At 42.0% G+C, this 12,657-nt stretch overlaps 1 protein-coding gene across 2 annotated transcripts in view; it reads left to right on the forward strand.

The window, feature by feature from the left end:
• LOC116618750 overlaps positions 1-12,657 on the forward strand; it is a 46,020-nt gene that overhangs the window by 12,005 nt on the left and 21,358 nt on the right. For both annotated transcript variants that reach the window (XM_032382813.2, XM_048728694.1), the window contains exons 9-13: positions 9,928-10,151; positions 10,641-10,709; positions 11,245-11,463; positions 11,535-11,689; positions 12,092-12,277. In XM_032382813.2, the coding sequence (XP_032238704.2) occupies positions 9,928-10,151; positions 10,641-10,709; positions 11,245-11,463; positions 11,535-11,689; positions 12,092-12,277 (853 nt within the window). The remainder of the gene's footprint in view (positions 1-9,927; positions 10,152-10,640; positions 10,710-11,244; positions 11,464-11,534; positions 11,690-12,091; positions 12,278-12,657) is intronic.

Below are 12,657 nucleotides of genomic sequence, written 5' to 3' on the forward strand. Positions count from 1 at the left end.
TGTACTGTAATGTTGTGTATGCTGGCTTCCATGTACTGTAATGTTTGTGGATGCTCGCTTCCATGTACTGTAATGTTGTATGCTGGCTTCCATGTACTGTAACGTTGTATGCTGGCTTCCATGTACTGTAATGTTGTATGCTGGCTTCCATGTACTGTAATGTTGTGGATGTTGGCTTCCATATACTGTAATGTTGTGTATGCTGGCTTCCATGTACTGTAATGTTGTGGATGCTGGCTTCCATGTACTGTAATGTTGTGGATGCTGGCTTCCATGTACTGTAATGTTGTATGCTGGCCTCCATGTACTGTAATGTTGTGGATGCTCGCTTCCATGTACTGTAATGTTGTGGATGCTCGCTTCCATGTACTGTAATGTTGTGGATGCTGGCTTCCGTGTACTGTAATGTTGTGGATGCTGGCTTCCATGTACTGTAATATTGTGGATGCTCGCTTCCATGTACTGTAATGTTGTGAATGCTGGCTTCCATGTACTGTAATGTTGTGGATGCTGGCTTCCATGTACTGTAATGTTGTGGATGCTGGCTTCCATGTACTGTAATGTTGTGGATGCTGGCTTCCATGTACTGTAATGTTGTGGATGCTGGCTTCCATGTACTGTAATGTTGTATGCTGGCTTCCGTGTACTATAATGTTGTGGATGCTTGCTTCCGTGTACTGTTATGTTGTGTATGCTGGCTTCCATGTACTGTAATGTTGTATGCTGGCTTCCATGTACTGTAATGTTGTATGCTGGCTTCCATGTACTGTAATGTTGTGTATGCTGGCTTCCATGTACTGTAATGTTGTGGATGCTGGCTTCCATGTACTGTAATGTTGTATGCTGGCTTCCATGTACTGTAATGTTGTGGATGCTGGCTTCCATGTACTGTAATGTTGTATGCTGGCTTCCATGTACTGTAATGTTGTGGATGCTGGCTTCCATGTACTGTAATGTTGTGGATGCTGGCTTCCATGTACTGTAATGTTGTGGATGCTGGCTTCCATGTACTGTAATGTTGTGTATGCTGGCTTCCATGTACTGTAATGGTGTGAATGCTGGCTTCCATGTACTGTAATGTTGTATGCTGGCTTCCATTTACTGTAATGTTGTGGATGCTGGCTTCCATGTACTGTAATGTTGTGTATGCTGGCTTCCATGTACTGTAATGTTGTGGATGCTGGCTTCCATGTACTGTAATGTTGTATGCTGGCCTCCATGTACTGTAATGTTGTGGATGCTGGCTTCCATGTACTGTAATGTTGTATGCTGGCCTCCATGTACTGTAATGTTGTATGCTGGCTTCCATGTACTGTAATGTTGTGGATGCTGGCTTCCATGTACTGTAATGTTGTATGCTGGCTTCCATGTACTGTAATGTTGTGTATGCTGGCTTCCATGTACTGTAATGTTGTATGCTGGCTTCCATGTACTGTAATGTTGTGTATGCTGGCTTCCATGTACTGTAATGTTGTGGATGCTGGCTTCCATGTACTGTAATGTTGTATGCTGGCTTCCATGTACTGTAATGTTGTGTATGCTGGCTTCCATGTACTGTAATGTTGTATGCTGGCTTCCATGTACTGTAATGTTGTGGATGCTGGCTTCCATGTACTATAATGTTGTGGATGCTGGTTTCCATGTACTGAAATGTTGTGTATGCTGGCTTCCATGTACTGTAATGTTGTGGATGCTGGCTTCCATGTACTGTAATGTTGTATGCTGGCTTCCATGTACTGTAATGTTGTGGATGCTGGCTTCCATTTACTGTAATGTTGTGGATGCTGGCTTTCATGTACTGTAATGTTGTATGCTGCCTCCATGTACTGTAATGTTGTATGCTGGCTTCCATGTACTGTAATGTTGTGGATGCTGGCTTCCATGAACTGTAATGTTGTGGATGCTGGCTTCCATGTACAGTAATGTTGTGGATGCTGGCTTCCATGTACTGTAATGTTGTATGCTGGCCTCCATGTACTGTAATGTTGTGGATGCTGGCTTCCATGTACTGTAATGTTGTATGCTGGCTTCCGTGTACTGTAATGTTGTGGATGCTGGCTTCCATGTACTGTAATGTTGTGGATGCTGGTTTCCATGTACTGTAATGTTTGTGGATGCTGGCTTCCATGTACTGTAATGTTGTATGCTGGCTTCCATGTACTGTAATGTTGTATGCTGGCTTCCATGTACTGTAATGTTGTGGATGCTGGCTTCCATGTACTGTAATGTTGTGAATGCTGGCTTCCATGTACTGTAATGTTGTATGCTGGCTTCCATGTACTGTAATGTTGTATGCTGGCTTCCATGTACTGTAATGTTGTGGATGCTGGCTTCCATGTACTGTAATGTTGTGTATGCTGGCTTCCATGTACTGTAATGTTGTATGCTGGCTTCCATGTACTGTAATGTTGTGTATGCTGGCTTCCATGTACTGTAATGTTGTGGATGCTGGCTTCCATGTACTGTAATGTTGTGTATGCTGGCTTCCATGTACTGTAATGTTGTATGCTGGCTTCCATGTACTGTAATGTTGTGTATGCTGGCTTCCATGTACTGTAACGTTGTATGCTGGCTTCCATGTACTGTAATGTTGTGGATGCTGGCTTCCATGTACTTTAATGTTGTGGATGCTGGCTTCCATGTACTGTAATGTTGTATGCTGGCTTCCATGTACTGTAATGTTGTATGCTGGCTTCCATGTACTGTAATGTTGTATGCTGGCTTCCATGTACTGTAATGTTGTGGATGCTGGCTTCCATGTACTGTAATGTTGTGGATGCTGGCTTCCATGTACTGTAATGTTGTATGCTGGCTTCCATGTACTGTAATGTTGTATGCTGGCTTCCATGTACTGTAATGTTGTGGATGCTGGCTTCCATGTACTGTAATGTTGTGGATGCTGGCGTCCGTGTACTGTAATGTTGTGGATGCTCGCTTCCGTGTACTGTAATGTTGTATGCTGGCTTCCGTGTACTGTAATGTTGTAGATGCTGGCTTCCGTGTACTGTAATGTTGTGGATGCTGGCTTCCATGTACTGTAATGTTGTGGATGCTCGCTTCCATGTACTGTAATGTTGTATGCTGGCTTCCATGTACTGTAATGTTGTGGATGCTGGCTTCCATGTACTGTAATGTTGTGGATGCTGGCTTCCATGTACTGTAATGTTGTATGCTGGCCTCCATGTACTGTAATGTTGTAGATGCTGGCTTCCATGTACTGTAATGTTGTGGATGCTGGCTTCCATGTACAGTAATGTTGTGGATGCTGGCTTCCATGTACTGTAATGTTGTATGCTGGCCTCCATGTACTGTAATGTTGTGGATGCTGGCTTCCATGTACTGTAATGTTGTATGCTGGCTTCCGTGTACTGTAATGTTGTGGATGCTGGCTTCCATGTACTGTAATGTTGTGGATGCTGGTTTCCATGTACTGTAATGTTTGTGGATGCTGGCTTCCATGTACTGTAATGTTGTATGCTGGCTTCCATGTACTGTAATGTTGTATGCTGGCTTCCATGTACTGTAATGTTGTGGATGCTGGCTTCCATGTACTGTAATGTTGTGAATGCTGGCTTCCATGTACTGTAATGTTGTATGCTGGCTTCCATGTACTGTAATGTTGTATGCTGGCTTCCATGTACTGTAATGTTGTGGATGCTGGCTTCCATGTACTGTAATGTTGTGTATGCTGGCTTCCATGTACTGTAATGTTGTATGCTGGCTTCCATGTACTGTAATGTTGTGTATGCTGGCTTCCATGTACTGTAATGTTGTGGATGCTGGCTTCCATGTACTGTAATGTTGTGTATGCTGGCTTCCATGTACTGTAATGTTGTATGCTGGCTTCCATGTACTGTAATGTTGTGTATGCTGGCTTCCATGTACTGTAACGTTGTATGCTGGCTTCCATGTACTGTAATGTTGTGGATGCTGGCTTCCATGTACTTTAATGTTGTGGATGCTGGCTTCCATGTACTGTAATGTTGTATGCTGGCTTCCATGTACTGTAATGTTGTATGCTGGCTTCCATGTACTGTAATGTTGTATGCTGGCTTCCATGTACTGTAATGTTGTGGATGCTGGCTTCCATGTACTGTAATGTTGTGGATGCTGGCTTCCATGTACTGTAATGTTGTATGCTGGCTTCCATGTACTGTAATGTTGTATGCTGGCTTCCATGTACTGTAATGTTGTGGATGCTGGCTTCCATGTACTGTAATGTTGTGGATGCTGGCGTCCGTGTACTGTAATGTTGTGGATGCTCGCTTCCGTGTACTGTAATGTTGTATGCTGGCTTCCGTGTACTGTAATGTTGTAGATGCTGGCTTCCATGTACTGTAATGTTGTGGATGCTGGCTTCCATGTACTGTAATGTTGTGGATGCTGGCTTCCATGTACTGTAATGTTGTGTATGCTGGCTTCCATGTACTGTAATGGTGTGAATGCTGGCTTCCATGTACTGTAATGTTGTATGCTGGCTTCCATTTACTGTAATGTTGTGGATGCTGGCTTCCATGTACTGTAATGTTGTGTATGCTGGCTTCCATGTACTGTAATGTTGTGGATGCTGGCTTCCATGTACTGTAATGTTGTATGCTGGCCTCCATGTACTGTAATGTTGTGGATGCTGGCTTCCATGTACTGTAATGTTGTATGCTGGCCTCCATGTACTGTAATATTGTGGATGCTGGCTTCCATGTACTGTAATGTTGTATGCTGGCCTCCATGTACTGTAATGTTGTGGATGCTGGCTTCCATGTACTGTAATGTTGTGAATGCTGGCTTCCATGTACTGTAATGTTGTGGATGCTGGCTTCCATGTACTGTAATGTTGTGGATGCTGGCTTCCATGTACTGTAATGTTGTGGATGCTGGCTTCCATGTACTGTAATGTTGTATGCTGGCCTCCATGTACTGTAATGTTGTGGATGCTGGCTTTCATGTACTGTAATGTTGTGGATGCTGGCTTCCATGTACTGTAATGGTGTGTATGCTGGCTTCCATGTACTGTAATGTTGTATGCTGGCTTCCATGTACTGTAATGTTGTATGCTGGCTTCCATGTACTGTAATGTTGTGGATGCTGGCTTCCATGTACTGTAATGTTGTGGATGCTGGCTTCCATGTACTGTAATGTTGTGGATGCTGGCTTCCATGTACTGTAATGTTGTGGATGCTGGCTTCCATGTACTGTAATGTTGTGGATGCTGGCTTCCATGTACTGTAATGTTGTATGCTGGCTTCCATGAACTGTAATGTTGTGGATGCTGGCTTCCATGTACTGTAATGTTGTGGATGCTGGCTTCCATGTACTGTAATGTTGTGGATGCTGGCTTCCATGTACTGTAATGTTGTATGCTGGCTTCCAGGTACTGTAATGTTGTGGATGCTGGCTTCCAGGTACTGTAATGTTGTGGATGCTGGCTTCCATGTACTGTAATGTTGTGGATGCTGGCTTCCATGTACTGTAATGTTGTGGATGCTGGCTTCCATGTACTGTAATGTTGTGGATGCTGGCTTCCATGTACTGTAATGTTGTATGCTGGCTTCCATGAACTGTAATGTTGTGGATGCTGGCTTCCATGTACTGTAATGTTGTGGATGCTGGCTTCCATGTACTGTAATGTTGTATGCTGGCTTCCAGGTACTGTAATGTTGTGGATGCTGGCTTCCAGGTACTGTAATGTTGTGGATGCTGGCTTCCATGTACTGTAATGTTGTGGATGCTGGCTTCCATATACTGTAATGTTGTGGATGCTGGCTTCCGTGTACTGTAATGTTGTGGATGCTGGCTTCCATGTACTGTAATGTTGTGGATGCTGGCTTCCATGTACTGTAATGTTGTATGCTGGCTTCCATGTACTGTAATGTTGGATGCTGGCTTCCATTTACTGTAATGTTGTGGATGCTGGCTTCCAGGTACTGTAATGTTGTGGATGCTGGCTTCCATGTACTGTAATGTTGTGGATGCTGGCTTCCATGTACTGTAATGTTGTATGCTGGCCTCCATGAACTGTAATGTTGTGGATGCTGGCCTCCATGTACTGTAATGTTGTATGCTGGCTTCCATGTACTGTAATGTTGTGGATGCTGGCTTCCATGTACTGTAATGTTGTATGCTGGCTTCCATGTACTGTAATGTTGTGGATGCTGGCTTCCATGTACTGTAATGTTGTGTATGCTGGCTTCCATGTACTGTAATGTTGTGTATGCTGGCCTCCATGTACTGTAATGTTGTGGATGCTCGCTTCCATGTACTGTAATGTTGTATGCTGGCTTCCATGTACTGTAACGTTGTATGCTGGCTTCCATGTACTGTAATGTTGTGGATGCTGGCTTCCATGTACTGTAATGTTGTGTATGCTGGCTTCCATGTACTGTAATGTTGTGTATGCTGGCCTCCATGTACTGTAATATTGTGGATGCTGGCTTCCATGTACTGTAATGTTGTATGCTGGCTTCCATGTACTGTAACGTTGTATGCTGGCTTCCATGTACTGTAATGTTGTGGATGCTGGCTTCCATGTACTGTAATGTTGTGGATGCTGGCTTCCGTGTACTGTAATGTTGTGGATGCTGGCTTCCATGTACTGTAATGTTGTGGATGCTGGCTTCCATGTACTGTAATGGTGTGTATGCTGGCTTCCATGTACTGTAATGTTGTATGCTGGCTTCCATGTACTGTAATGTTGTATGCTGGCCTCCATGTACTGTAATGTTGTGGATGCTGGCTTCCATGTACTGTAACGTTGTATGCTGGCTTCCATGTACTGTAATGTTGTGGATGCTGGCTTCCATGTACTGTAATGTTGTATGCTGGCTTCCGTGTACTGTAATGTTGTGGATGCTCGCTTCCATGTACTGTAATGTTGTGGATGCTGGCTTCCATGTACTGTAATGTTGTATGCTGGCTTCCGTGTACTGTAATGTTGTGGATGCTGGCTCCCATGTACTGTAATGTTGGATGCTGGCTTCCATTTACTGTAATGTTGTGGATGCTGGCTTCCATGTACTGTAATGTTGTGGATGCTGGCTTCCGTGTACTGTAATGTTGTATGCTGGCTTCCATGTACTGTAATGTTGTATGCTGGCTTCCATGTACTGTAATGTTGTATGCTGGCTTCCATGTACTGTAATGTTGTATGCTGGCTTCCATGTACTGTAATGTTGTGGATGCTGGCTTCCATGTACTGTAATGTTGTGTATGCTGGCTTCCATGTACTGTAATGTTGTGTATGCTGGCTTCCATGTACTGTAATGTTGTGGATGCTGGCTTCCGTGTACTGTAATGTTGTGGATGCTGGCTTCCATGTACTGTAATGTTGTATGCTGGCTTCCGTGTACTGTAATGTTGTGGATGCTCGCTTCCGTGTACTGTAATGTTGTGGATGCTGGCTTCCATGTACTGTAATGTTGTATGCTGGCTTCCGTGTACTGTAATGTTGTGGATGCTGGCTTCCATGTACTGTAATGTTGTGGATGCTGGCTTCCATGTACTGTAATGTTGTGGATGCTGGCTTCCGTGTACTGTAATGTTGTGTATGCTGGCTTCCGTGTACTGTAATGTTGTGGATGCTGGCTTCCATGTACTGTAATGTTGTATGCTGGCTTCCATGTACTGTAATGTTGTGGATGCTCGCTTCCATGTACTGTAATGTTTGTGGGTGGTGGCATCCATGTACTGTAATGTTGTGGATGCTGGCTTCCATGTACTGTAATGTTGTGGATGCTCGCTTCCATGTACTGTAATGTTGTGGATGCTGGCTTCCATGTACTGTAATGTTGTGGATGCTGGCGTCCGTGTACTGTAATGTTGTGGATGCTGGCTTCCATGTACTGTAATGTTGTATGCTGGCTTCCATGTACTGTAATGTTGTGTATGCTGGCTTCCATGTACTGTAATGTTGTGGATGCTGGCTTCCATGTACTGTAATGTTGTGGATGCTGGCTTCCATGTACTGTAATGTTGTGTATGCTGGCTTCCATGTACTGTAATGTTGTATGCTGGCTTCCGTGTACTGTAATGTTGTGGATGCTGGCTTCCATGTACTGTAATGTTGTGGATGCTGGCTTCCATGTACTGTAATGTTGTATGCTGGCTTCCGTGTACTGTAATGTTGTGGATGCTGGCTTCCATGTACTGTAATGTTGTATGCTGGCTTCCATGTACTGTAATGTTGTGGATGCTCGCTTCCATGTACTGTAATGTTTGTGGGTGGTGGCATCCATGTACTGTAATGTTGTGGATGCTGGCTTCCATGTACTGTAATGTTGTATGCTGGCTTCCGTGTACTGTAATGTTGTGGATGCTGGCTTCCATGTACTGTAATGTTGTGGATGCTGGCTTCCATATACTGTAATGTTGTATGCTGGCTTTTACAGAGGAACCCCGGTAATACGGACATCCTCCAGCTTTCGCAAGTGTCAAAAAGGAATTTCAAACACTCAAAACGCATGCTACAGCAACATAACATGTTATATTTTGAAATTTTAATCTTTAAAACTCATATATTAAGTTACATTTTGATAAAGTACGTCTGCGAACTAGTGACATGTTCCGGTTATTTCTTTATAACTTAACGTGATAGCGTTTTTTTTTAAGCAACAACAAAACAGGATAACTTCTCTTTTCCTCAATCGTCCTTGCGACGATTCAACTTCAATTATTCTAACTAAATCCGTTATACTTCAACAAAGGTTGTGTCCACTCTGCTCAGAACAGGCATTTTTGAGCATCAATCTCCTTGCGGGGTTAATTTTGTATGGAAAATGTCTTTTGGACACATAAAAGTGTCCGTTGTCCGTATTAACGGGTGTCCGTATACAGCGCTTTAAATCAAAAGAGAATATATGAGACTTTTGTCGGGGTGTCCGTATTAAGCGGGTGTCCGTAGAGCAGGGTTCCACTGTACTGTAAAGTATAGTTCTATGTTACCTTTGAAACGCCCATATGTAATTTTCCAACGCGATATTACAGGATTTTAACCCTTTGATTTTTCTTGCTTCGTTTGTCATTCCTTAATTTAAATATGGTTTGACCTTTCTTATGACCTGGTGTTCATTCAGATGTTTGATAATAGTAACTCGACCTACACCAGCTAGAAAAATAAGTAATACAAGATTTATAAGTCACCGATGACTCTATTTTTTTTAACATTTCTTTTTATCTCTGACTCTTTAATGCACTTGATAATATCTTAATGTCAAAATTTCGAACATTATCATTATTCTTACCCCCCAAGGTAGAGATCCTTTAAAACTTGACGTGGACATTGCGCGAAACATGGATTCCGGCGGCTCTGCTTGTTATTCCTTGAGTTGGTATGATCTATTGGCCACCAGTTTTGTCATATTTACATATCATTTTACGGTAATATAAGTCTTCGTCTAAGAGAATCTTCGAGAAGTTTGGCGTTTCTGCAGGCAGAGTTCGTAGAAGGTACGTAAAATTTACTTGCTGTGTTTCTGTATAGTACTGTTTGATCACCGTTAAATATATAACCAATAGAAGTCTCTTTTTTTTAGAAAATGGAACCGATTTAGGGCCGGGGCTAACATCAAAATAAACAAGTTAAATCTTGTCGTTATAACATACCGATACCGTTAATTTTGAGAGTAAGACCCCCGCTCTAAACAAGTTGATCACAATCCTGCGCGCGTCTGACGTCATACCAAACGCAAAACTGAAATAGGCGCGTATTTGGCTAAAAAAATTAAGAAAAAAACACAAAGTATAACTTGTTATGGGCAATCTACCGACTTTTGTTTGTTGAGATCATAGGTGTGCGCAAATATAATAAGTATTTTTATTTATCATTGATAACAAACATGTATTTTCTACTTGTTTCATACTTTTGTACAATTCGTTTAGCCTACAAAGCAAACATAGATTTACTACTTGTTTCATACTTTTGTACAATTTATCTAGCCTACAAAGCAAACACACGATGAAGAGGCTCTTTCACGCTTTTGTGGCCATCCTGTGCGTTCTCCTGCTTCTGCAAGAATTCGGGCAGGCGCATGGACCGGCCAGTAGATCATTATCAAGGAAGGAAACGTCGGGGGAAGATAGCGAGGGTGTTACGCCTGTAAAAGATGACGTCAAAAACAAACCGGGCAGAGAGCCTGCTAAAGAAAAACTTTACAAAGCAGGTGCTGCAATGATCGACTACAGTTTTATCATCATAGTCTATCATGGTTTATCATAATAGTTTATCACGGTTTATCATAGATTCATTATTGTTTTATCATTTTTTATCATAATTTATCATGGTTTACATCATAGTTTATGATGGATTTATTATTGTTTTATCATTGTTTATCATATTTTATCATGTTTTATCATTATTCTATTGGGTATTATTGCAGTTTTATCATAGTTTACCATGTTTTGTATCAGGTTTGTCACGGAGTTTTATCGTGGATTTATCATGGCATTTTGTCGTGGTTTTGCCATTGTTCTATCTTAGTTTATCATAGTCTATCATTGTCTGTCATAGTTGTTCATGGTTTTATCAAAGTTTATCATAAGTTATCACGGTTTATCGTGGTTTTATATTTTTATCACGGTTTTATCATATGTTGATTATTCATCACCCCACCATAATATTATTGTCATTCCCTTTTTTATCTTTCTTGTAGCTTTTACTGAAAGCATAATCAGCTTTTTAAGACCTCAGAAAACAAAAGAACAGTCGCCTGGAAAGAAAGGTAACACAATATATTAATATCCACGAATAAGAGATCAGACTGGGGTTCTTATAAAAAGACAGACAAAGCTTTTTATGTCTGTGCTTGAAATGCAAAATTTCAGTCTGTGGGTTCTTAATCTCTAGGTTTTAATACGCGGGTGTTTGTACACTTATTTCTAACAACCTCGCACTCGGAAATCAATGCATGGTAACTCGCAGTGCTTAGTGGGTAGCGTATAAATTGCTGAATCGTGGTATCTGAAAACCAGGCGAATGTTCACAGGAATGAACTGGAGCCTGGATTTGTTTTGATTTACGCTTATTTGCTTATACCCATGAAGCACTGCCGGCTACGGTAATGGATTTTCCGAGTGCAACCTGGAGATTGTCAGGCTTTACAATTGAATCTCCTATAACGGACACCATCTAGACCGAAACATGTGTCCCGTTTAGGCTATGTGTGAAAAGTGCCCGCTAAAGAGAGATATATGCGCCTACATGGAGATTCGTTTTATGGAGCTTTAAATAAATTGTTTGACAATTTTTCTCTCTAGGCTGGGCAGGCGCGCTTTTTAAAGGCTTCAAAATTGGTGTTAAAGTTACCGATTCACTGTTGACTGGCGTAGAGCTCTCTGCCGCTATTTACCATACAATCAAGGGATGCGCTGGGCCTCTAGGAGAACCCAATCTTGAGACCTACCAGAGAGACTTCGAGACCGTAAGGGACGAAGTAAAAACTCTCAGCGAGCGGGCGGACAAACTGCAGCAGGAAGGTACTATATTTCTTTCTAACCACTCGTTCATGGATAAAAGTTTAATATTCTTATTATGTGTGTTTCATCAGCTGAAAGAGATCACCTATGGGTGGAAAAGGTTGTTAATCAGTTTAACCAGATTGTGGACGGGCTCATACGCATTGATAAAGAGCAAGAAAATCTAATTAAAGCCATCCATCCTAGCGTGCGAGATGCCATGCGCGACGGAATAGCCGACATCAAGGTACCAGTCCATAACGTCGTGATCATCATCATTTTCATCATTATTATCATCGTCGTCATCATTATCGTCTTCATTATCATCACCATCATCGTCATCATCATTATCATTATCATCATCAGCAGCAGCATTAGCAGCATCTTTATAAGCGGCAGCAGCATTATCGTCATCATCATTATCGTCGCCAATCCTCTCCCTAACACATCGTCATATTTCTTTTTTGATGCACCAAGTTTATCCGCGTGCATCACAAATGACGTCCGTCTAGAACATTCTTAAACATTATAGTTTTGCTAAAATCTTTTAAGTATAAATGCAGCTTTAAACATTTTTGGTCTTCATCCTTGGTTACATCCTAAAGATTTTGTGTCTTATAACATTTGAACACTGTCCAAACCTCAATAGACGATAATGAAAAAGAATAACAACACTGCGAATGGTGTGGTGTACACGGAGCTGCTGGAAGGCTACAACTCCGCGCTAGAGAACGCCCTGTCTATCGGCGCCCCGGCAACAGCTCTCGCTTTTCCTGCGGCTCGTCGTCTGTACCAACTCGTAAAGAAGAGGCAAGCTGCCAGAAAAATCATGGAGGTTAGTCCGTTAGCATGATTCTATGTTACATATTACTTCGCCCTGCCTAGCTAACACAAGACGTGACCATATTTTTGCATCCCCCTTGACACCTACATGAAACCTACCGAGTTTGGTTGCCATAGGATGTTTCCTTCGTGAAATATAGATATATTTTATTTTGATGACGTCAGCATATTTTGCTTCTAGTGACGTCATCAATGACGTCACAATCACGTGACTATATTTATGCACCCCCTTGACACATACATGACACATACCAAATTTGGTTGTCATATGATGTTTCGTTTAGGAGATATGTGACGTCACACAACACGTTACCATATTGTTACATGACACGTGACAATTACCGAGTTTGGTTGCCATATGATGTTAACTTC

Source organism: Nematostella vectensis, chromosome 6 (genome assembly GCF_932526225.1).
Source record: "Nematostella vectensis chromosome 6, jaNemVect1.1, whole genome shotgun sequence".
Lineage (NCBI taxonomy): Eukaryota > Metazoa > Cnidaria > Anthozoa > Actiniaria > Edwardsiidae > Nematostella > Nematostella vectensis.